General features: G+C 46.6%; 2 protein-coding genes across 2 annotated transcripts in view; one reads left to right on the top strand and one right to left on the bottom strand.

Annotated features, from left to right (window-relative positions):
• The window catches only part of ALS2 (alsin Rho guanine nucleotide exchange factor ALS2), a 170,557-nt gene that overhangs the window by 138,544 nt on the left and 7,097 nt on the right, over nucleotides 1-24,916 (bottom strand). The gene's annotated exons all lie outside the window — the stretch shown is intronic.
• Nucleotides 7,662-11,881, top strand: FZD7 (frizzled class receptor 7). The gene is made up of 2 exons (XM_013171722.3): nucleotides 7,662-10,407; nucleotides 11,005-11,881. The coding sequence occupies exon 1, from the start codon at nucleotides 8,192-8,194 to the stop codon at nucleotides 9,911-9,913; it is 1,722 nt and encodes a 573-aa protein (XP_013027176.3). The 5' UTR covers nucleotides 7,662-8,191; the 3' UTR covers nucleotides 9,914-10,407; nucleotides 11,005-11,881.

Here is a 24,916-nt window from a genome sequence, read left to right on the forward strand (position 1 = left end):
TACACGCATTCACCAGAAAAAAGTTGAATCTCCATTGTTCTGAAGTCTAGAGAAAAAAAATAAAAGAAAAGAAATTGTAACTATGGTCCAGGAAAACACAGGGGCTGCAAATGCCTTGCAATATTAGACTAAATTCAGAGCAGAATTTCAGACGTTACTTTGAATTTCCCAGCTTTGGTAGGTGCAAACCAGACATATGATGTTATTTCTTTTCGGCCCATATGAGAAAATGTTACATGCAGCTGAAATCTATTTCAGACAGCAGTGTTTCTTTAGCAGAATGGGATTTCTCTGATGCTTTGCTTTGCTCCATATGCTTCTAATTATTGCTCAATTCAAACAGCTATTTCTGCATTGACTTGCAGGAATCTCAGAAGGCACCTTCTACGTAGGCAAGAAGCATAGCCCATAAATAATTTCAAAAAGTATTAAAGAGGGGAAGCTTCATAGCTTTTCATTCCAATCTGACTATGTGGTATTTAAATAAACCTCTGTGGCTTTCCAGTAACATAGTAGGAACTCCCAGGTGGCAGGGCTGGGGGAAGAGAGGGAGGAGAGCACTAAACATACTAATGAACATGTAATTAAGAAAATGGGCCCTTATTCCCTTCAGAGACTCCATGAGGAGGGAGCTTATTTAAAGTGCTGCTTTCTGGTTCCCCTCCTTCCAGGGAAGGAGATCTGTGCGGTATCTCCAGCGCCATTCAGTACTATTGTTCCCAGCGAAAAAGCAGCTTCAGTCAATGCAGGCTGACACCGAGAGAGGAATTACAGTTTGGAAATGCCTGATTAAAAGAAAAGGCAAAGAAAAGCGCGAGATGCTGGTCCTCACAGCCCCAGTTTCTCAGGAGAGCTGTCTGTTACACTCTGTCCCTTTTCCTTAACAGCGCTGCTTCGCTGAAATGCGCTTGGGATCACTGCTCCCCGGGGCTCGCAGGGCAAGGGAAATGTTCTGCACAGAGCAGCGCTCTGCGCCGGGGCCCATCTCCAAGGCTTGGGGGGCTGCGGCGGGCAGAAGCCCAGGCAGCAGAGCCTCACCTTCCCTCGCAGCGGGGAACCACCTCGGCAAGCGGGTCCCCGGGGCACAACTGCAACCAAAGGAGGAAACAATTCTGCTTAACAGTTTATCTGTACTTGCGAAGTGAGAGGGTTAATTTGTGCAAGTCCACGAGGAAGAGGGAAAATAAAAGTAATTAAAATGTTTGTTTCTTTTTCCAAGCTCATTTTGGAAGTGAAGTCAGTTAAGGAAATTTCACCCTAAACATAGGATGGTAGCAGTGATTTGTAATTTAAGCATTCATGGAAGGAGGAGAGAGGATTTTGTAAACAGAGGCTTAGGAATTCCTTAGCCTCTTTAGACATCTGGCAAATTCTGTATTGAATAACAGCTCTTCTTGCCTTGTTTTCTAAGCTTTGGAAACAACGTGGTGTTTCTGGAGGCTGCACTCATCTTTAGCGGGCCTTAATCAAGCAAAGATAAACCATTTGTTTGAACATCAGGCAGTGGCTTCCTGCCAACATGATTGTTAGATGGCAGAATCACATCCCACGAGAAATAGCAGAGCTCCCATTATTCAAGGTATTTAAAACTAGACTAGTTAAACCACTAGCATTTATTAAAGCAGGGACTGAGCGATGTAATGGCTCTTTCCCATTTCTTATTTTGGGCTAAATCCGGTTCTCCTTCCTACATAAACAGAATTCGAGGCCTTGGCTCTGTTTCCATTGAAACAAGTGAAACATTTGCCGTTAACACAAACAGGACAAGTGCAAGCCCTCAGCCTCTGCATTAAAGAGTTTAAAATACGATCTCAAATAAATGGGACTATAAAAAGACAAAACAAGGCTGGGCATAAATGACAACAATATAGCACAATACATTGCACTACTGCATTCCTCACAATCAAACGGTATCAACAGGAAAGTCATCAGAGCAGCCAGCCGCTAAACCCGCACCAACCTGGAGCAGCTGGAAGCGAAATATAATTCAAGTGGTCACAAATACTGTGGCACCATCTGCAATGAGATGGGAAATTTATGTATAAACTTGAGGAACATGGCTGTTTTTCATTAAATTGTGCGTTACGTACCTCAGTCAGCCAGAGGCGGGTTCAGAAAAGCTCCTGGATAAGAGATTTCAGTCACCTTAATGGCAGCTACACAAATGGCAGAGCTATGCAGAATCAGCTGGCTGAAGCAAGAACTGGGCTTCTATTTTTTCTGCAGACAGCTGGGCTTTGTAACTGTGCTGTTCTTTCAAGAAGGACACAGAAATCAGGTGTTAGCACTTGTCTCTGGCCTCAGAAACTGAAGGAGGATTTATAGAGAGGGGAATTACACAAAAGGAACAAAATTGCTGCATTTTGGAGGAAAAGGGATGACTGACAGAGCACCCAGGCTAGTTCAAGGAAATTGGCTCGCAGCCAAGAAAAAATTAGAAAAAGCAGATCTCTGATGTGGAAGAGAGGTCTGGAGGAATACAGCTCTGGGAAGGGGAGCTTGGACCACAAAGACACTTGCCAAACTCTGAAAAACATTCCATGGTGGCAAGAGTAAGCAGGGAAGGGCGCATCTGTGTTTTGTTTGGCCCTGTAATACTTCTAGGGCTATAAAATAAGCAGTGACTCTGCTCGAGACCTCTGCAGACCCGTGGGTCCTTTTCACAGAAGCGGGAAGAAACTCAGGGGAGCTGGAGCACCCCTGAGGCTGGGACTCCTGTGGCCTCTGCGGGAAGGCCCAGGGAGCCTGGGGCAGTTGCGTCCCAAGCACCTCCGCATGTGGAGCTCCCTCAGCACGTTCATATCCCGGTACACAAAATCAGCCAAAATCAGCTACAGCAGTCTCAGAAGTGTCCAAGCACTGCACCATAACACAAGTACCTTTTAAGAGTGAAAGAACCAAAAAGAAAGTTTGCCCGTGCCTGTGCTACCTCCAGATTCTCAGAGCAGCATCTTCTCCTCTGATGGACAGGGAACAACAGACACAAATGTCATTTTTTTCCGTCCTGCCACTGGAAGCTTCCCTTCTTCATCCTGTGATATCACTGCGCCCAGAGTGATGCCAGGCCCTGGCTGCTAATACTGCTGCTAGCAGACAATTTGTCTTGTTATAAAAGCACCTTGCTTAGGAATGTAAAAGAGAGAGGAGCTGTCTGCTTTTTGTACCAAAGGCCTCTGCAACCCCAAAATACTGAGAAAACAGATTAAATCCACTTTAAAGGGACAGGGGAATTCAAAGAGTCACGCAAGGGTTAAAGTGTAACTGATGTCCTCACTGAGCTGCTGAGTGGGCATGAGCTGATCAACTTCAGATTTTGTTTTCTTATTCATGGATCTGAGACAAAAGCAATCACCAGCCCGACAGTCCATCTTTGTGAATGTTTCCTAATGTTTTCTCCAATTTGATCATAAATGTGGAAGGCAGTGGAGCTTCCACTGTATCCTTTGGGATACTACTTCATAAGCTAATAATTATCTTACAAATCCATGATGCAACCAGCTTTTACCTCTCTCACTGTGGGAAACCACATCCCCTCCAGCAGTATCCCCTTCCTTTTGTCACCTGTGCCCTCCCCATATGCTCTTTTCAATCAGTTTCTTATGTCTTCAATCTAATTTCAAATTAAGGCTCCATGGTGGGGGGCAGGGACTTCCCTTCCCTGCTCTGCCTGTGAACTACCAGGCTCTCCTGTCTCATTACAGAAACACCAGACTTCTTTGGTGAGCTCAAACGATACACAATTTAGAGTAATCTACTGGACTGATAAAAATGCAAGCAGATATAACACTGTGAACTTATTTTATTTCTAATTATGCAAATCGTTACGTAGAATTTGCATGCATCACTTCCCCCCCAGGCTCCTGGCATCTCCCCACTGAGCTTTAGGGAGTGCAAATTTTGATGTTCTTAGCTCAACAGCCTGCCTGATCATGTAAGAATATATGTGAGTGTGCTTCAGAAGGCTGAGATGGAAATTGTCATGGAAGTTATTTAGTCATGTAACCTCAGCGAGTCTCACAGTTCAGCTGGCTCCAGCCGGGCAGGGTGGCAGGAGGGCTGGCGAGAGCCCTCCACCAGCGGCAAGTTCCTGCAGAGCGGGCAGAAGGAGAAGGTGGAAACGCTGCCCTTTGTTCTTCTGAGGGCAATGAGGACTGGAAACCTTGCAGCAGATAATCTGAAAATGTTCACCCTCGGGCACCCAAAATAACTACTGGCTGGCGGGGTGGGGAGGGGGTGTTTTGTTTTGATTTCCCTCCCCCCATGGGAAGAGTTTTCTATCAGATGGGATAGGAAACAAGGAAAATGATATTGGCAACGTTTAAGGAGGCTTTAAAACAGCAGGAAAAGTCATCATGTCGGGATTGCTGCTCCTCACTCACACTTAGCTTGGAAGTCAAACTGGATCTATTTTTAAATGTGTAAAAAGACATATAATTGTTTGTTCCTAACAATTTCTCGCTATGTAGAGCAGTGTAGTCAGACGGCTCCAGAGTTGGTACCAGAGTCTCTGTAGTTATTCTGGTATTGTGGACTTACCAGGATTTTGGTCTTCCAGGTTTATTGGTGGCAAACAAGAGGCAACATGAGATATTCAGGACACCAGCAGCTGGGAGATTTTTTGAGAAAACCTTTTGAACTCCTGTGTGGTTGCAATAGACAATTTCTCAGAGTCTGTGAAGTCCTGTGCGGCACAGTTGTTCTGTGTGGCTGATAACCTCCTAACGGTGGCTGCCTGTGCCTATGTGCTGATGAGAGTCCCTGCTGCTGTGAGGAAGTTTAAGTAACTTTGCAGGCTAAAACTTGTGAATTTAGATGGAGGCAAAAACAGGAGATGAGCACAAATTTGCTGCCATTTGGAACAAGACTGATGTTACTTACGGAGGCCCTGGATGATCTGGGGTAACCTACATTTCAGAATCCTGGATTTTGCCTTTTTTTTTTTTCCTTGTTTGCTGAAAGCTGTCAGGATGCCTTAGACTGACTTGGCAGTCTGAGATTTTCCCAGGCCACAATCTGCCATTCTGAGACTGCCGCTCCCTCCCTCAGTGACTGTATCCCATCTCCCAATGGTCTAAATATGAAAAAAAATGGAATTTGCCCAAGTGAATTTCTTCCTCCATCTTAGTAAATTCTGTTGTACGTTCCTGCCATCTGAAATGTCCTAGCAGTGTCATCCCACATAATAAGTTTACTCTCTTCTTATCTCACTAAGAAATAACTGAAGATAACGGCTTTCCTTCCTTCTTTTCTGCTTACTTTTTTTTCCCTTTTGTTTCACTGATTCTACGTTACGTTCAATATAAATGTGAGGGAGTCATACTGCTTTTACTGCACACACCAGAGCTCCCAGTCGTCTTTTCATTCATACTATGGTTCACAGCAATGACTCTAATGAATGGGACCGGCAGAAAACAGGGGGAACCACTGATGCCATCTGCCCTTTCTTGTAAATAAATACCCAGTACATTTCTTGCCACTTAGTCTGACATTCCTTACTCTGAATAGTTTCTGTCACTGTCTCCATATTGCTGATAGTTTCTTGCAATACCATTTTATTAGCTCAGAGTGTGTCTCACTACATACAGAAATCACAATGGTCCATGCACAGGGCAGAAAGTTTGCAGCTCCTTTCCTTTCTCTGCATTGTCATTGCCTGCCAGTGAAACATCTCCTTTCCTCTAACATTTTTCATAGTGAATGTCACAAAATGCTTTGCAGATGAAGTCAGTCGTATAAGCCAAAGTAAAAAATAGAAGCTCTAAGGTGATTATTAAAGATAGATGACTCAACAGCTCATGGAGTGTTATAGAAAGACGGGGTGAGGAAATAATTAAAAAAAAAAATCAGAAAGAATAATCTTTTTGAAGGTTACTAACAGCCAGAGGGGAAAAAAATAAAAAAAAATAACAGTAAATAAGTTCATGGAAGATTTTACCATGTGAGGTTATTTAGGCAAGTGTATCAGAAAAACCTGCTTAGTCACTAGGTGTATAAAAGCAAGTAATTCAGATAACGAGCCTGATCAAACTGAAAAACTTAAGTTCTTATGCGCCCTCCAACAGCTATAATTGAGAATTAAGAAAAGACTTCCTTTCCAGAAGCAACTGTTGCAAGCACAAGTAGCTAGTCCTGCCATGTACGTATTTTGGAGAGCAGAACATTATTTTTAAATCCATGTCCACTTTTAGAGAATAAATTTATTTTAGTAAACCCATTTATAATTGTCAACTTCTCTTAACAAATATAACAAAAGCTGAAGTTCCATGGTCTTACTGGTATGAGGACACATTGTTCATGAGCAGGAGAGGATATGGGAAACATTTGTCCAACAACTGCTGTTGGAGCTCCCTGAGCCAAACTCTGCTCTCTTGAACTGCCTTCCAGGCACCGGTACAGACTGGTGTATTTGCTTAGACACAATATGAGCACAATCCTGAATACAAGAGTGGAATAAAAGTAGCCATTTGAATAGTACAGTTCCTCTCTCCTCACACGGAGGGATGGGGTGGATTGGATAAGACTTCGTCGCAGCCAGTCTTTGACCACAGGCTCTCACAGGCCAGCATGAAGGGGAAAGCAGCCACCATTGTAGGGCTTTTGTTAAGCACTCCCCCCCTCTGTGCTGCCCAGGACTCCTTGCCTGCGCCTTCCAGAAGCATGATGGTTCCAGCAATCCGTGGCTTGGTGGTGCACTTCAAAACACAGCTATGCTGCAAAAACGCACACTTCTGTCCCCAGCAAATGCATGCCGGTCTAGCTCTAGATCTGGTCACCATCACTCGGCAGGCCGGTAACATCCCTTCCCTGACCTACGCGTTTTCTCTTGCAGACAGGCAGGGTGCTTCCATAGAGGAAATGATGCTTTTTTACAGCTTTTTGGAGTCTCTTTAAGGGCTTGCAGCAATATGGCTGGGGATATAAAATTTCTCCTCTTAGCTTCAGTAACACTGGACGTTCCAAAAAAATCAGCTTTCCCCTAGCTAAAGCTTAGATCTGCATGAATAAAGTGTTTATTCTGCCAGCAAAAACCAACGGTCACGCTGTGATAACAAATCAACCCCCCCACGCTGGGGGAGGCGATGGCGTGCAGACACGAACATCCCAACAACGCAATCAGCTCATTCTGCAACCGTACCCGGGCGGTGCACTTTTTTTTTTTTTTTTTAATAACTCTGGGCACAGGCAGCTGTTTGCATTTTCAAAGCCTGCTCAGAAAGCAGGCAGTTAATTTTAGTTTGCTCGGGCCACCCTGAGCGAGCCCCCCCGCCCGGCTGTGCCCTGCAGCGCGGAGGAGAGAGGAGGGGCGGGGGGCCCCGGGGCGGCTCCCCCCATCCCAACCCATCCCGTCCCGTCCCATCCGATCCCATCTCATCTCATCCCATCCCATCTCATCCCACCCCGCCCGGCCGCCCCCGGCCCGCCCTGCCCTGGCGGCGATGGGAAAAAGTTGGGCGCAACTTCTCCGCCGCGCCTCGGGCCCCGCCCCCGGCGCGCCGCGGGATTGGCGGGCGGGCGCGGGGACCGGCGGGCGGGCGCCGGGGATTGGCGGGAGGGCCCCGCGAGGCCCCGCCCCCGGCGCGGTTTGTGAATGGGGCCGGCGGCGGGGGCGTGGCCCGGCGGCGCGCCCGCGCGTATATGGGGCTTTTTGTGCCCGCCGCGGCCACGGGCCGGGAGCTGCGGGGCGGGCGGTGGCGGCGGGGGCGCGGGCGGAGCGGCGAGGCGAGGCGCGCACAGACTGCCCCGACCGAGCGGCTCGCGGCGGCGCCCGTCGGGAGCGGAGCCGAGGGGAGGATCGCATCGCATCGCGCAGTAATTGGATTTTCAAAGTTCTTTAAGCCCCCGAGTGCAAGACACGGCTCAGCCGGGCGCGGTGCTAATCCGGTTAGCCGCAACCCAAATCCCCGCCGTCGGGGCTCGGCAGCCGGGCGGGGAGCAGCCAGCGCCGCGCCGCCGCCGCCGCGTGACCCTGCGCGGAGCCGGCGGGAGCCGTCGCCGCCGTTTGTGCCCGCGCGGAGCCTCCTCCGGCGAGAGCGGCTCGGGAAACTTTCGCCGGGGAAGCGCCGCCGCCGCCGCGCCGCCGGAGCCGAGGCAGCAGCCGCCGAGCCGAGCTCCGCCGCCGCCCTCCGGGCGCTGCCGATGCCCCTGGGTCGCCGCGCCGCCCGGCTCTGAAGGCCTCCCCGGGCCCCCGGCGATGCGGGCCGGAGGAGGAGCAGCGGCCGCCGGCGGCTGCCCCGTCCTGGGCCCGGCCGCCCTGCTGCTGGCCGCCCTGCTGGGGGCCCCCTCGGCGGGCGCGGCGGCCCACCAGTACCACGGCGAGAAGGGCATCTCCGTGCCAGACCACGGCTTCTGCCAGCCCATCTCCATCCCGCTCTGCACGGATATCGCCTACAACCAGACCATCCTGCCCAACCTGCTGGGCCACACCAACCAGGAGGACGCGGGGCTGGAGGTGCACCAGTTCTACCCGCTGGTCAAGGTGCAGTGCTCGGCCGAGCTCAAGTTCTTCCTCTGCTCCATGTACGCGCCCGTGTGCACCGTGCTGGAGCAGGCCATCCCGCCCTGCCGCTCCCTCTGCGAGCGGGCCCGCCAGGGCTGCGAGGCCCTCATGAACAAGTTCGGCTTCCAGTGGCCGGAGCGGCTCCGCTGCGAGAACTTTCCAGTCCACGGCGCGGGTGAGATCTGCGTGGGGCAAAACACATCGGACGCCCCACCGGGACCTGGAGGGGCCGCAGGCCGGGGGGCCACCGCCCACCCCACGGCCGGCTACCTCCCTGACTTCCTCACCCCGCCGCAGCCTGCCTCCGGCTTCTCCTTCTCCTGCCCCCGGCAGCTCAAGGTGCCCCCTTACTTGGGCTACCGGTTCCTGGGGGAACGGGACTGCGGAGCCCCCTGCGAGCCGTCGCGGCCCAATGGGCTCATGTACTTCAAGGAGGCAGAGGTGCGATTCGCCCGGCTGTGGGTGGGTGTCTGGTCCGTGCTCTGCTGCGCCTCCACCCTCTTCACTGTGCTCACCTACCTGGTGGACATGCGCCGCTTCAGCTACCCCGAGCGGCCCATCATCTTCCTTTCGGGCTGCTACTTCATGGTGGCAGTGGCCTACGCGGCGGGATTCTTGCTGGAGGAGCGGGTGGTGTGCCTGGAGCGCTTCTCTGAGGACGGCTACCGCACCGTGGCCCAAGGCACCAAGAAAGAAGGCTGCACTATTCTCTTCATGATTCTCTACTTCTTCGGCATGGCTAGCTCCATCTGGTGGGTCATCCTGTCCCTCACCTGGTTCCTGGCTGCTGGCATGAAGTGGGGCCACGAGGCCATCGAGGCCAACTCCCAGTACTTCCACCTGGCTGCCTGGGCTGTGCCCGCTGTCAAAACCATCACCATATTGGCCATGGGGCAGGTGGACGGGGATGTGCTCAGTGGGGTGTGTTACGTAGGTATCTACAGCGTGGACTCGCTGCGAGGCTTCGTGCTGGCACCCTTGTTTGTGTACCTGTTCATTGGCACTTCCTTCTTGCTTGCCGGCTTCGTGTCCCTGTTTCGCATCCGCACCATCATGAAGCACGATGGCACCAAGACAGAGAAACTGGAGAAGCTTATGGTGCGCATCGGGGTCTTCAGCGTCCTCTACACGGTACCTGCCACCATTGTCCTGGCATGTTACTTCTATGAGCAGGCCTTCCGTGGCACCTGGGAGAAGACGTGGCTCCTCCAGACCTGCAAAACCTACGCTGTGCCATGCCCCAGCCACTTTGCCCCCATGAGCCCAGACTTCACAGTCTTCATGATCAAGTACCTCATGACCATGATTGTTGGCATCACAACTGGCTTTTGGATCTGGTCTGGCAAAACCCTTCAGTCCTGGCGACGCTTCTACCACAGACTGAGCACCGGCAGCAAAGGCGAGACGGCAGTATGAGACCCTCCTGCCCTCCCTGGCGCGCACACATGCACACGCACACACATGGAGGAGAGGGATACTCAGCAGAAGGGAGGCAACAGCTCAGCTCCCTGAACACAGAGGAAGGGAGGCTTTTCAAAACTTTCCTTCTCCCAGAGGGTTTAAAAAAAAATATTTGCATAAGGGACCATATGCACCGTGTCCAATGGTGCTCGTGCCCGACTAAGTGGAAGAGCACAGAAAGAGAGGCTGCTGCTGGGGTGGGAGAGTCCTTCACCTGCCAGAAGTCCCCTTTACCTCTCTCTCCCCCAAGGCCCTGTGCAGGAAAGCAAAACCAGCCCAACTAAAACCATCCTGCCTCACTCCGGATGAGCAGGAGGGGAAGCCTGATGTGTCGAGCTGCCCCTGCCGAGAAGTAGCCAAACTCTGAATTGCTTGGGTCAAACTGCGGCCCGCAGGGCAGCTCCTGAGCCTTAGGTTACTGTCTCCACGTTTGAAGGAGTAACAATCACGTGAGTACTCTATAACCAGCTACAGCCCAGATCATGTGCTGGTGAGATGCCTCTGTTCTGTCAACTTACAAGTTCCTCTTTTTTTTTTTTTTTTAACCTCAGTGATACCTGTTTTAATAATTTCAAAGTGAGAATTCGGCCCTCAGTCTGTTGTTCTTGCTGCTGTGGGGAAGGAGGGGGTTGCTATTCCACACCCTGAAAAGAAATGACTTGTTGCTTTTCAGCAGAAGGCTTTTCCCCCTTGCCTTTGTTCTAGGAGACAAAGGGGGAAACAAAAGTGTTTTCTGTGTAGAAAGGCATAAGCATGGGATCGGTTTTTATGGGCAAACTAACAAAAAGAAGTCGTTGAGGTTCACCCTTGGATGTGAGGAGCTCACAGAAATAAACATTCCTTTTATGAAAAAGGAGGAGGCAGGATGTTCTCGTACTGTTCAGTATGGGTTGCTTTTCTAAGCTGAAGGAAATGCAAGACTTAGAGGGAAAGGAGCGTAACTGAGAGCACCTGCCAAAACAAGATCCATTAAAATATGTAACACAAAGATACTATTTTTTTTTTCGTTTCCTTCCCATAAACCTGCTTTCTCTCCTGCTTTGTAGTGAGATTGCTGCAGGTAAAGTCAACATACAACTGGCTTCTGGGGACAGGAAGAATACTTTTGGCTCATGATGGACCAATTTGCTTGCTCCTCAGATTCCCTGAACTGCATTACAATGACTCATGGTGCAGGAGGGGCTGGGGGGGACTGGGATTTGGTTTTAAAAGAAAGGAGTTATCACAAGGGAGAAGCCTTTTCATTTTAGCTAAAATACAGCTGTTTAAGTTTCCAGTGATCACGTCTTGGAAGGAAGGACACTGAGAAATTAATCATTAAATCCATCGGTTTTGTTTTGAAATGTGACAGATTTTTCTATTAAATTTTTATGTTGACTTTTTTTTTTTTACATACTACTCTACCTTTATATTCACTGAAGGGTTGTTTTTATAAGTATATATGTGTGTGTGTGTGTGTATTCTTGCCTAAGGACAAAATAGGAAACTCTGGATTTTCAGCAAGTCTCCACCCTATGGCTGCTCTTTTTTTTTTTTTTTTTTGTGGTGGGGGGGTGGGGAGGGGGGAATTGCCTGGAACTAAAAAAGAGGGGAAAAAAATGTTCTGTTCAGGGTGAGGGTGCAGACTGCTGGCTGAAGGCATACCAGTAGTCTGGGTGTGAGCAATGGGCCCATCAGCCAAATCCTTCAGTATATCTGATCTCAGACTTGCAGGGCTTGAGATTTTGTCTTTTATAATGTGCATGTGGAGAAAAAAGAAAAAAAAAAAACACCTGTAAGACAAGTGCAGTATGTATATTTTGTAAATCTCATTTTTTTGTAAGAAAATATGTATTTATGTTTTTACTTGATTTTTTTGAAGGTCTGTATGAGGCCCTGCTTCATCCCATGTACAGATCACAAAATAAATGATTTTTAATACAAGGGCTCTGAACTTCTTTTAGTCTTGGAACATGTAACATGTTACGGAAAGGGGACAGCTCTGGGAGTGTCCTAGCCCTGTCCTGGATTGCGTTCGTGTCCATCCCCCCCAGCTTTGTTGTGAGAGATGGAAGAGATGTTTGGGTAAATGCACAAGTGATCAGAAACTCAGCATGACTTGAAACTAGTCTTTCAGAAGTCCTGGCCCCTAACAACAGAAGACAGCATTTTGAGGCTTTTCCAAATGTTTGCCCTTGCTTGAGGCTTTCTTCCAGGCTCTGCCTCTTGGTGAAGGCAAGCTGATAAGCCAGTTTCCTTATCTATTAAATAGGGATAATGCTCTCTTCCCATTCCAAATGGACTTTGAAATTAAGGAAAGGGAGGGTGCTACAGGTGCTATAAAATAAATCATAGCTTTTTTCCTCATCTGTGAAATGTTGATAATTTCCAACATTTTATTTGCAATGACTTCATCCTATTTATTGGGTTCATTACCTTTCCTTTGCCTTAAACCATGACTATATCGAAAGTTTAGTTGCAAAACAGATCTAAGATGCCACAGCAGCCTGCCATCACGGTAGTTCTGGTTGCAATGTTTCATGTACTGAGCATACTGCAGCAGTTGCTTTTTCTGGGCACTATTTTATTTGGATGCTGTGCTTTTAAAAAATAACCTTTTACATTTAAAGTTTATAAACTACTGATTTAAGATACTTTCAGAGCTGGCCCTATTTCTGCTGCCTTTCTAGAAAAGCCCCATCTTTCATTTGAAACCACCGCTATCTGTTCCCTAGAATCTTTCACTTGTCAAATTTCCTTTTTGAAAAGGCCTTTGCTTTCCCGTGAGCCGGGTGGCTTCAAACTGCTTTATGACATGAGCTCACTGATAATTGCTGAGGGGTTCACTCCACTCGCTGAGGAAACCTGAACCTTTCTATAAACATTTCCTCCCAGTAATCCGCCAGTGCCGGCCGGAACGAAGGAACAGCTAAAGCAGCTCGCGCTCAGAAGGACAGGGGAGCAGCGGTGGGAGCAGCGGTGGGACCGGCGCCCCTGCACTGTGCAGCCATGGCTGCCTTGCTAAACATGCAATTAATCCTTAATACATCACAAGCAGCCAAGCTTGCCGTTTCTGCAAGCTGCCTAACTCCCTGCTTTTCTCTCCACTCACGACTCATCCCTGTGAGCTGGATGAGAAACTGCGTTTAGGTGTGATAGCTATTTTTTGTCTGTATATGGAAAAACTTAAATTAGACTTTTTTTTTTTTTTTTTTAGTTCACATGAGATATTCATATCTGAAAGGAAACGTTTATGTTTCCACCAGAAACCACTAAAGTTGTATGCTTTTATTTCAGGATTTCCTATTAGGTACTTCTGGATTTTAAGTCACTTATACAAAACTATCCAAATCCTGGGATTTAACGTGATTTTTAAAATTTAAGACTGTAGGTGAAATTTGATGCTGGTATAAAGTAGGAGCAACTGCTGTTAAGTTTTAAGCAGATGTGACTCACATCAAGACTGAATTTGCTCACAGTGGAAACAATTTGGAGAATTTCAAGTAGCGATAGCGTCTGGCCTTCTGGAATAAAAATCTGTACCACCATTCCGATAACGAAATAGCAGTTACTTTCATAATGGAGTACAATTAAAACAAATCTCTCTCTGAAGCTGTCTGGAAAAAAGGGGGAAAAATAAGCCTTTACTAACCTTCGTGAATCGCTGCAAAACAGTTTTTCTTTGACCAAATTCCCTACCCTTCTCCTTTGACTGACGTGTATGCAGCATTTTCTGAATCACAAGACCTTGGCAAGCAATAGCTATCACTGACAAATATCCCTGTGAGTTTAGAGCACATACCACATTTTCATGAAAATACAACACTTCCTGTATGGTTTTTATGTTTCAGAGGCATTAGTGCTACTTTCTATAAGAAAGTACTGCTACTTCAGGCAAGTTAAACAACATGCTTGAAAAGTTCTGTAATTCACAAACAGCAGCAGCAACTAAATGTCTACACAGAAAAAAGCACTCAAAACACGTCAGTGTTTGTTTGGGTTTATTTTTGGTGGAATACCCACACCAGCGATTGAATGTTTTTGTCTAAGTACTTCACCCACAACCAATAGCTTTGCATGCAAGTAAAAAACCACACACCTCTGTGTTCAGCAACTGGCAACAGTAAACATTATTTATAATTTCTCATGGGTTTAGAAACCAAATTACTAGCTTGTATTTAAATAGTCTTTTCTTTCTCCATCTCATTCTCACTTCCATCCAGACCTTACAGGTACTTTCTATACAGTCTGCTCTCTATACTTTCTTTCCACTCCTGTTTATTATTTAAAACCATGAATCCAGCTGAAAGAAATTTAGTTTGTTGCTTGGAGAGGAAAAGAAGACTCTGAATCTTTCAGCACTATGACTGTTCATTGAGATAGACTATTGCCAAGCCTGTTCTATATAAACCAGGATAATTGTTTCATGCCAACATGAGCGTGTGGTTTTGGCCACTATAGCACTGCACAGAATAATATAGGATTGGAAGAATGGCAAGTTCCCAAATGCCCCACTTAGAACTGACAAATTTGGACTAAAATGATGCCCAGACTATAAAATACAAACATCGGGGTTTAACACTGCTCAGATGATATTTGCTTTGCAGCTGGAGGACAAGGTGTCTTCTGACACTGCTTAAACCCGAGGTCCAAGGTTGCCTGTTTCGGAAGGCCAGGCACTGCTCATCTCAAAACCAGGCCAGCGGGAGCACGACACAGCACCTTCTCCTAATCCAGGTAAAGACCAGGCTCGAGCCCAGCACTGCCACAGCTGCAGCCAAGTTGGATTCGGATGAACAAGGCCAAGTGAGAACAGAGAGACCCAGCAGGGTCATGATGAACACACCCCCCTACACAACTTGGTCCTCTCCGTCCAGCGTGCTTAACCATGCCCAGGAAACTATGGGACTGGGATAAATAAAAATATGGATAAAGAGCAGGAACAGGAAAGGCATGGAGCACATTTTTAATAGCATTTGTAAACTGGGGTTACCACTTAACCATATTAGTAAGGAAATCCCGCTAGCAACAACTTGTTTTGACTGCCCTAGCTTTGTCACAACAACTTGGTTTGGTTACAAGCAACCCTTTGCTTAAAGACATGAGTCTTACAAATACAGGTGGAAAATCAGTGTATGCTGCCTAGGGGAGTAGTCTACATGAATAGGCTTTGACTGCACAGGTCTTGGAAATCAACACCATCCTATGGCCACCAAGGTAGCCATGAACCCTGCTATTAACACCAGGATCCCAAAAGCCAAGACAACTGGGAAAAAAAAGAAGTAAAAAAAAAGAGGTCCATTTCTCCACTACCTCCAGTTTTACTGGAAGTATTAGCAATTCTAGCACTGTTCTCAAAACAATCCACAGAAAGACAATGCTGTTCTCAGTGCAGGCAAGGAGTAACATTATTCCCCCAGGGCTGTCCTTTTCCTTAGGCTAACATGCATAGCCGGTACTTAATGAGAAGCTTCCAGTGAATGGGGAGTTCTAACAGGGGTTGTAACAGAAGAAAAATTCATTATCTGGCTCAGATGGGCACAAAAGGGTATTCAGCAAGTAGGCACTAATCTGGGATTTGGAAGACAAGTGCTTGATTACCTGCACTGTCACAGATGGTGGACAGATCACTTGTGACCAGACTTTCAGCAGCATTCAGGCAGCTAAAGATGCGCACAGGTACACAGAGAGCTCTTTTTCTAAGTGCTTAAATTCCCAGGTCCATGTCATGAAAATTGACTGAAAAATCTCATCTCTGTCTCAAATTCCCTGTCTGTAAAATGGTAACGGTGGCACTTCCCGATACCATAGAAATGTTGTGAGAATAAATACTCTCAAGATCAGAAGAAATTAAATACTATGACAACAGGGTTGATATAAATACCTCTGTCAGATCTTCGCCCTGTATCCCGATGTTGTGCAAGTAGCTCCCTTTCTAGAGAATGCCAAACTAAGACCACCAGCTGGAAACAAATGATTTGTATGTTTTCCAATACCTTATCCCAGACTAGGCAGGCTGAGCACATGCTTTCACAAGAGTATCACTCTACCCAAAGCTCAAACATAAGGTGTGAGAGGCTATAAAGATGTAATTAGAAAATTAAGATGGAGCTGAGGCATGAACGAAAATCAAAAGCCACTGACTACAATCAAACAAAACAGACTTGTGTTACATTGGTGCTTATGCATAACAGAGAAGAGGATTTGGGCCCAACTGTGCTGGTGGTGGAGTGTGCTTAGCTCTTCTAGTACTTTCCAAACTCTCATTTTCTGTGCCATAAGCACAGTTATTAACAACAGACTCAGCGACACCACTGTTTTCCTATCTTAAATTATTACAGTTAACTTCAGCTTGCTGCAGGCAGTATCTAAATCATAGTAGAAAGCCTAAATCAGAGAGACCGAGGTTTTGTGACAGCTCTTAACACTGAGAATCCACGTTCCCTACCATGTTTTCACTTCATCACTCAGTTCCTCAACATTTTTTTCTGTTACCATGACCTGCAACAGCATTTTTCTCTTTACTAAAGGTGGCCAAGTAGAAGAATTAGTTGGCTGTTTGGACATTTTCCTGCCTCAACAACAGGGAACAGCATGAGACTACTATTCGTCTTTCACCATGAAATACAGAGGGAACTAAGCTGACTGGGGTAAACGGCTGTGTGTTGCCTTGGTGCCAGCCCTTCTGCGAGAGACTTCTGTACCCATTCACCTTCATCACACGTCAGTTTTTTGTTGCTAAATATTGTAAACCAACAAGACAAACAAGATTCCTAAATGCACCAAAGCACCCGCTAAATACTAAATCCCCTCCAAACAAAAAATACCTGTAACTTAGTTTTTATGGAAGATGGTCAAAGGGAGCTACTTCCAAAAATATTTACCTAAAGCATGAATTAGATCAGTTGCCTGACATGGCTTCCTTCCAGAAATTTTCCATGCGGGTTGTGTGTATGTGTGCGTGCATGTGTGTGCACATGCACTGTGAGTGCATGCAAGCATAACAAGCGTGAGTTAAAGCTGTAGGTAAATCTATCATCAAAAAGCAGTGAAGAGAGAAAATCAAAAGCCCCTTGCCCAACACAGCTGTCTGCTAATTAAACACTGGCGTTAATTGCAATAATGTGCCTGGACCCTGTTCCCTGTGTTTGTTGTGGTGCCTGCGTGAGCCTCGCATCACTCAGAACTTCCACATTCTCACAGCAAATGAAACAATCTATAAAAGGAATAAAAGGCTGTGATATGTATATATATCTATAGGGCTATTTTTAAAGAAAAAGAAGATTTTTTGTGTGAGCTAGTTCAAAGCCAGCTTTGATTATCTAAAGCATGAGTCCATCTTTAGAAAGGGTAAAAAACGAAATGTAAAGATGGAATCTTTTATATTTAATCCATGATGAAAAGAGCATTTCCTATTTGTAATGCTCCTGCCTCTCAATTATTTTTTTTCCATTAACGGCAAAACGTGGAAGTTTCAGGCAGCATTTCCCACCCCTCCTTCACAAGATGTGCAGAGCTGCATTCCAGTAGGGCCAGTGGCCAGTGAAACGGATGCCATTTGACACCCTCACACAACATGCGCAGCAGGCTGGGACGGGGTGGCTTTAAACGAGTGGACAGAAAGCCCTTCTCATGAGGGGATTTACTCATACTGGTTTCCCTTACACACACTGCTCACTAAGATAGTAAATCGGCTATTGGGTTTGCAGAAGCAACCCTTGTGATGGCTAAAGAATTCCAGCACAGAGCAGAGGAAGGCAGAGATGTGGTGACCAGGAAGGGCCCAGGCTGTGCCCATCCCCACTGAGGCCAGGCAGCGCCTGAATGCTCCTGCCCCAGGCCGGCTCCAGAGGCAGAGCAAAACCCCAGCACCACTCTGCTTTTACGGCAGGCTGAGCCAAACCCCTGCACCAGAACATTAGAGGACTTCGACAATTGTATTTACACTTACTGTGCACCAGAAACCATGCTTTCTGGTAAGAAATCGCTTATCTGCAAAGGTGACTTCATCATCTTATAGTTTTGCTGTGCTAGGAAGGCACAGAGCACTGCATCGCTGCCAACAGACAGGGATTTCTTCTACTGTCTCTGAGAATCCTTAAAGTTTTTACCATCTAGCTAGCAGAGCTGACATTAACCAACGGAGTTCACAATTTAACTCTATGCCTCACTGTCTTCAAGTAAGGATTTTGCAGTGCTGAGTTCTGAATCAAATCTCAATAACACCTCTCAAATGAGAGCTGAAAATAAACATTTATCAGAAAACAATCTCAAGAGACTCAGCAATTTCATTTAAATGACTCTTCTGTTTTGCTATCAGTTTTCATTAAGATCAGTTCTGTAACAAAACGCCCTTGTGCCAGCTTTTCAGCACTGCCCTCAGACTCAATACATTACTTGAACACAGACATTAAAGGCGTAGTAATGTGTTAGATGCACAAAAATAAGCCCATGGAGGACTGTGTCATGATAACTGGTATTTTCACAAGCTCTACGTCTCAGTGTCATCCCTGGCTGCGTCTTATTTAGCTGGTAAAGTTCTTTGTACAGATACCGGCCTATTTTATTTGTCCTTAAATGTAATTCTGTGCAGACAGCGACATTTTTATTAGTGAACAAGAAGCAGCGTGTGCCAGCAGACAGGACCTCAGACTAGGGGGTCAAGAGACTGGCATATTTTTCCCAAACTTGCCCATGGTCTGCTAATTCTTCCAATCGTCCTTACCTCTACTTCTTTTTCGGCCCCTCTCTAAATAGGATCATGCTCTTTGGGACAAAAAAATGTCTCTATTGTCCCCATGTACTTGTTGGTGCTGTTCCCATCTTGCTGGAGCCCTGATCTTGACAGGGGCCTCTCAAGATTCGGCACAATGCAAGAGGTTCCAATTAAAAATAATTGATCATTAAGAGGCACAGAATGGTAAAGAGTGAGTTGGCGCTTTACTCTCTGTGGGGAAATAGTCAAACACTAGTGGCAAAGTAGAGACGTGATGACACTGAGTCTTCCCAAAGAAATGAAAGTGGGAAGTGTCACTCATCACCTTTGGGGCTTTTGTGTAACATGTGTGAGGAATGTTCCCTTCTCTGAAGAGTCTCTGCGGACTCTTCAGATGATGGGATTTACCATCACATGCCCTCTTCTGCTTGTCTTTTTTTGGTTGTTGTACAAAGTGCTGCCATGTGGGGTCTGTGTGATAGCACACACAGCAAAGTATCTCCAGCTGAGCAGAACTGGTGCTGGCCAGTTGGCTTGTTAGCTGGCTGACTATTTACTAAAAATGAAAACCAGACACTGAGGAAACTATCTTGTTCATAAAAGGAAAATATTTATCTGCAATGGAAAAACAGTAATTTGCTGGATATTTCATTAAATGATCACTAGTGAACCAATTAAATAATTGAGCAGCAGAGCAAGGACAGAGCCAACTACTACTCCCCCACATCACCAAAATATGGATTTGAATTAAGCAAAACAATTTACTACTTCACTCTGAATTGCTTCAACCAGAGAAGAAAACAAAGGGGGAAAGTTGAAAATGTCTGAATGTTCTGTTTAAATGCTTCTTAAATGAAGCGGTTCCAACTTTGAGTTTGAAATGCACCTAAAATGAGTGAAAAACATTAAGCAACCTCATGAGGCTCAGCTGGAGCTAAGGGACAGCCTGGATGGACCGAGGCAACGGCTAAGACAGACAGACAGGTGAAGGCACACAGCTCGGCTTTGGAAACACAGAGACATGAGGCTCGGATTGTGTGCAGCTTGCCCTGTATCACCGAGAAAGTCTGACCCACTTCACCAGCACCATGCAGACCTGGTAATAAGGGGCACAGGGTAGGTAGCAAATGGAAACTTTTTACTTGGCTTGATGAGATTAGAAATGACATATGGGGAGTGTTTGTGGAGAGCAGAGAAAGAAGAGAACAATAAAAACAACTGAGACTGAGACATAAGATGTGTACGGGCACAGTTACAGCTACATGTACGCTTGCCTTTCTTGGATTTCAGGATGGCCAGAGAGAAAACATCCCCTGTGCAAAGCCAAGCCTCTGTGCCTCCTCAGCACTGAGCCCTCTTGGCCAGCTAACACGTTGGGCTGGCTTGCGGACTCATCTGGCTCGTAGTCAGCCAGCCCAGAGCCCACGCAAGGCAAATACGTGACTGCCTGCCCCTGTCCAAGCAGGTGTTACTCTGGGATTCCTCAATGCTGTTTTGTCAACAGGGCAGGCCTCCAAACACAGCGAGCTGCTGCCTCTGTCACCCGTTACGCAGGGTGAAGCGGCCAGGCTGCGGAGGAAAACTTAGCCATACATAGTGCAGTAGCATCTCCAGGGCAAACTAGTAGCTGACGGCAAACTGCTGCAATCAACGTCAATGCTCACCAAACAGTATTCCTCCCACAAATTTTCAAAAGTAAGATGTTTGCTGACAGAAAAATTCAGGAAGGTTGCCAGGAGCGCGCAGTACCCTTCCAGAATGTCGATCCTACCTATTACCTTGGAAACCAGTAAATAAAGAGTTAAGGTATGAGCAAACACAACCTTAACTGCTGTTTGAGCGATGCCCCAATATGGCCATAACACACAGAGCCTGTGCTATCTCAAAGGCAGAGTGCAAACATTTGGGGAATAGGGCACATGACCACAGGACAGAGTCTAAAGCCGCTTTTTTGCAAGGAAAAGCTCCTCTGTACCAAAGCAGTGGTGACTAGGGGCAGGGGGAGCACCTACACCAACCTTACCCTCTAGACAGCTGGTCCCTTCCCCAGGACTAACACCTCGTCTCTTTACAAACCCCATCCTCACAGACTGCCGCGGGATTACTCCTTCCACCCTGCAGCACTGAGCCCGAAGCCCACCCTGCCGTGACCTTGGGTACTTCCACTAATTCCCTGGGGAAGGAAGAGCTCTAGGCACCGTTATTACCACAATTTACAAAGTCAGCGCCAAAAGGAGACGCTCCTGAATCACCCGCACTAAAGAGGGAGGCAGGGGAAGAGGCAAGCTGCCTTGCAGAGGGATGAGGCCTTTCCCATGTCACAGCCACAGGGCAGCTGAGCGCCTGGGCTGGGCCCCTGCCAGCCCCCACAGCTGACCTGCACCATCCCCTGTAGCGTGACCGAGCCCCAGCCAGTGCAGGGGGAAGGCTACACAGGCCCTGCTTTTCTAGAGGCTTAGGGGGTTTGCCGTGCTTGACAAGATGGAAAAGTGTAATCAAGATGCTAGCAGGCAGCTTTGCTGCTGTGTCAGCTAAAGCTGGTTGCGGCAGGGGAGGGATGGCAGAGAGTGCCACCTCTGCTGTGGTGTGCGCACCGCTCAGAGCTGCATGGCACAGCCGACCTAGCTCACAGGCTCTACTGTGGCAGCAGTACATTCAGAAGTGTTGTGCTGTCCCTCTTCTCTATTTATTTCTCATTCTCTTCTCCCTAGGAAACTGAGAATCACATTAGTGTCTCCCTCTTTTTTGTGCTACTTTGAAAGCTGAGTAGCTAGCACCCATTATTCTGTGACAATGTCCCATCTTACTGACACATCTTGAATATGTACATTTTTATACTGCTTTAATAGTGCTATTTTAAACTTTAAAGCCTGTCACTTGTCCTCATGAAAGTCAGATGGAAAATAATGCTAGTCCTATATTTTTTTTGGTCTTTACATGCAAAGCAGTAGTTCCCAGAGCAAGCCTATGTCCTCCTGTTGGCAAGAATTTATGTAGCCAGTTTGCAGGGTACTGTCCTGTGACTACAAGTGAAGGGCAAATTTTAGTACTACAATTACAGCACATCTGCAACATGCAAGGGCTTGTATTCAATCAGTGACAACACCTTGATTTGGAGCTTTGGTTGAGCAATGAATGAAGTATCAAATGAGAAACAAATACAGAAGTCCCAGACCACAAAGCCGAACACCACTTATGGCTGTTCCCACCTTGGTATGGACACAGATATATACTACTAGAGGTACACTAGCAAGAGATCAAGAAGTGGACCACAAAACAGGGTCTTGGAGATCAAGAGGAGGCCCAGAGAGTCTTGAATCCAAACTTCCTCCAGCCTCAGAGGCCCAGACTCCAGTCTCAGCATACAGGTACATTCCTACAGTTTAGGATTCCACAAAATGTCTCAGAAGGAAGTAACTTTCCATTCCTATTTACAAAGAGCCAAAACACAGAAGCTATCCTACAATAACAGCTGGCTTCATAGGATTTTGATTGTTATGTTGGCAAAATTCTCAGAGAAGTGTCACTGTCTGAAGCAGCAGCTCAGCAAATGGAGCAGGCTGCAGTGGCAGCAGGGGCGAGGAAGGGCCAGGCTGTGACACATCACCTGCCCATGAGCACGTTCTGCAGCAGACTGAGGGACAAGAGCGTCCTCACAGACCTTGGAAATCCTCTCCTCACTCTGGGTGGGTTTCAGGGCTGTAGACTTGACACCTAGACTTGAATGCTCTCAAGCCTCGATCACAAGCCATGGGTGCAAAGCTCTGAAACTCTGTCTGCAGGCTCAGGAAACCAGACTGAGGCTTGCTCTGCTTGACAAAGAAATACCCTGTTGCAGGGCTGGCTAGCAATAACCAACACGACTCGACCTATTTTATGCACAGAGGAGAACAGGTCAGTGAATGCTGTGAAGTGTTGAGTGCTCTCTTGGCCTCTTCCAAGGCCAAGTGACAGCCACTGCATTTTCCTTAGAGCATGACCAGCAAATTAAGAATTAACCAGGAGGGTCAGTCTGCCAAGGCACTTACCATGCATCTGTGGACCAATGAGCATGTATCTTATTTGTCTCATCCTGCTTTAAAAAAACATCCTCTTAGATTCAGGGGTAAATGTCCATCTTCTCAACCTACCAGGTATTTGTCAGACTGAGTGTCTCTAGGGTTAAAAATCTCCCTAGCATTAAGCACTCCTGCAAACATTCCCAATTCATCTGCAGAGTGAGAATCCCAGCACTATTGGAAACAGATATAAGAGGAAACTGTTAAAAAAATAATTAAAAAATCATTCAGCGTATGTTAAGAGTAGCAGTGACTTCTGGCAAGAATTAATTAAACCAGATGAAACGCTTCTAATACGATTTGTGCTATCAGATCATTTAATTAGTTCTGGCTTTTAGTTCATCGTAACTAGCTTCTGTGAGGGTGAAAAAGAAATAATTGTTTATTCAAATGGCAATAATTTGGGTTTCTTTAATTGACTCCTAGTGCGAAAGCGTTGATTCCTGCTGTTTTCTAAAATGCTGGGTGGAAAAGCTCCAGCACAAGCTCCAGTTCCGGAGGCCACTGAGTCCATTTCCCACTGCAGCCTCCCATCTGCGATCTACCCTGCTCAGTCCCACTGCTTCTCAGGGCTTGCCTGTGTGCTGCAGAGCACTGAGGCAGGGCTTAGCCATTCCAGAGTGCTAGAGGGCTTATCGAGTATTCCTACCTGAAGCCACCGATGTGCTCATAAATAATATTGGTGGGACTGAGAAACGTTTTCTCTTCCATCAGGCTGGATATTCTGGAAAGGAGGTGTTTTAAAAAAAAAAAAAAGATATCTGAAGAGCGTCTAAAAGAGAAGAGGTTTTAGATGCTACAAAATATTTCCCTTCCTGCCCCAAGAGTAGTCTTTTCTATAACTAAATTTAATTCACCAGTCTTTGCCCAAGGACAGGGGAGGAAATTGATTTTGCTTCCCTATCAGGATACAGCAAAGCAATGTCACTGAGCCTATGAAGACGTGCTAGCAGTTTTAAAAGTAGGGCTGGTAACTCCTGTTTCTGCTGATTTCTAATTTGTTGGGTGCCAGTCTGTAAGAAGGTCCTGTAATTCCTTCTGGGTATAATGTGGTACAGGACTAACACATGCAAACAAGACTTAAAAAAAAAAAAAAAAAGGAAAAGAAGAAAAGATGCATTTCTGCAGTTTGAAACTCCATGGAAGTACATTGCAGATTTATGCCTAAAACAATGCTGAATTATGGGTCACTGCTGTAAAAACAGAATTCCTTACATTACTTACTCTAATGAGGTCAATGGCAGAAGAAAAAGGCCCCAGTTTGTAAGATCTAGGGGGCTGAGACCTTATCTGCACACTTTCCTGTAAAGCTCCAGGTGCACTGTGAGATCTATATCGTCGGTTCCACGTTAAAAACTATGTTGTTTAAAACAAAACAATCAAAGGCTGAAAAACGATGCTCTCAAATATCATGAAACAGCAAAGCAAAGGTTGCCTAACATAACCTTCCTTCTGCCTCCGGGTTGAATGGTATAATATACTGTTTCAGTCTCTGACCAGGTACTGCCCCCACATTCATTTTTTTGGCAAGAGCCCCTGCTTCACTCCAGGCACAGGGTTGACAGTGCTCTGCATACAAAGCAGCTGTTCAATATTCTTTTTAATCTCGGTTCTTCAGCGTGGGGCTCAGCTAAACCTACTACAAACTGTCGCAACACTGCACAAACAAGAATACTTCTCCATTCTGTGTTGGTTTTGCTTTGCTCTTCAGCATCAGAATGCTGAATGTTTTGCACTAGTTAACACATTTATCCCCAAAATACAAGGTGAGAAAATATTATCGCTAATTTAGAGAGTAAGATTGAGTTACTTTCTGAAGAAAGTAGAAAAGAAGCAGGAAAAGAGACCAGATCTCTGGAGTCCCAATCAACCACCTAAATCATCATTTTTACAACAGGCCTCTGGCCTTTATTCACACCACGCAGCTTCTGCTAGAGGTTAGGCAGCAGCACTGGAGACACAGCCCCATTCACTGACGTAACATAAATCTACTACCATGGCTCCAGACCAATATATTATATGACCCTGCTCCAGGTCTACTTAGGGTGAAATTCAGGCCTGTGCAGGGGGCTGGCATTTACGTCGTTTCTCAAAGGTCTGCAGTTGTGCATGTGCCTCATGCTTGCCCTCTGATCTTTTGGGGCGAAGAAAAGAGTAGTGTTGCTTATCCACGAGACACTGCGATCACATAATTAGAGGCACATG

The sequence above is a fragment of the Anser cygnoides genome, chromosome 6, assembly GCF_040182565.1.
Source record: "Anser cygnoides isolate HZ-2024a breed goose chromosome 6, Taihu_goose_T2T_genome, whole genome shotgun sequence".
Lineage (NCBI taxonomy): Eukaryota > Metazoa > Chordata > Aves > Anseriformes > Anatidae > Anser > Anser cygnoides.

Excerpts from the sequence above, each read along its gene's own strand:
- FZD7 (XM_013171722.3), top strand. The coding sequence starts at position 8,192 with ATGCGGGCCGGAGGAGGAGCAGCGGCCGCCGGCGGCTGCCCCGTCCTG.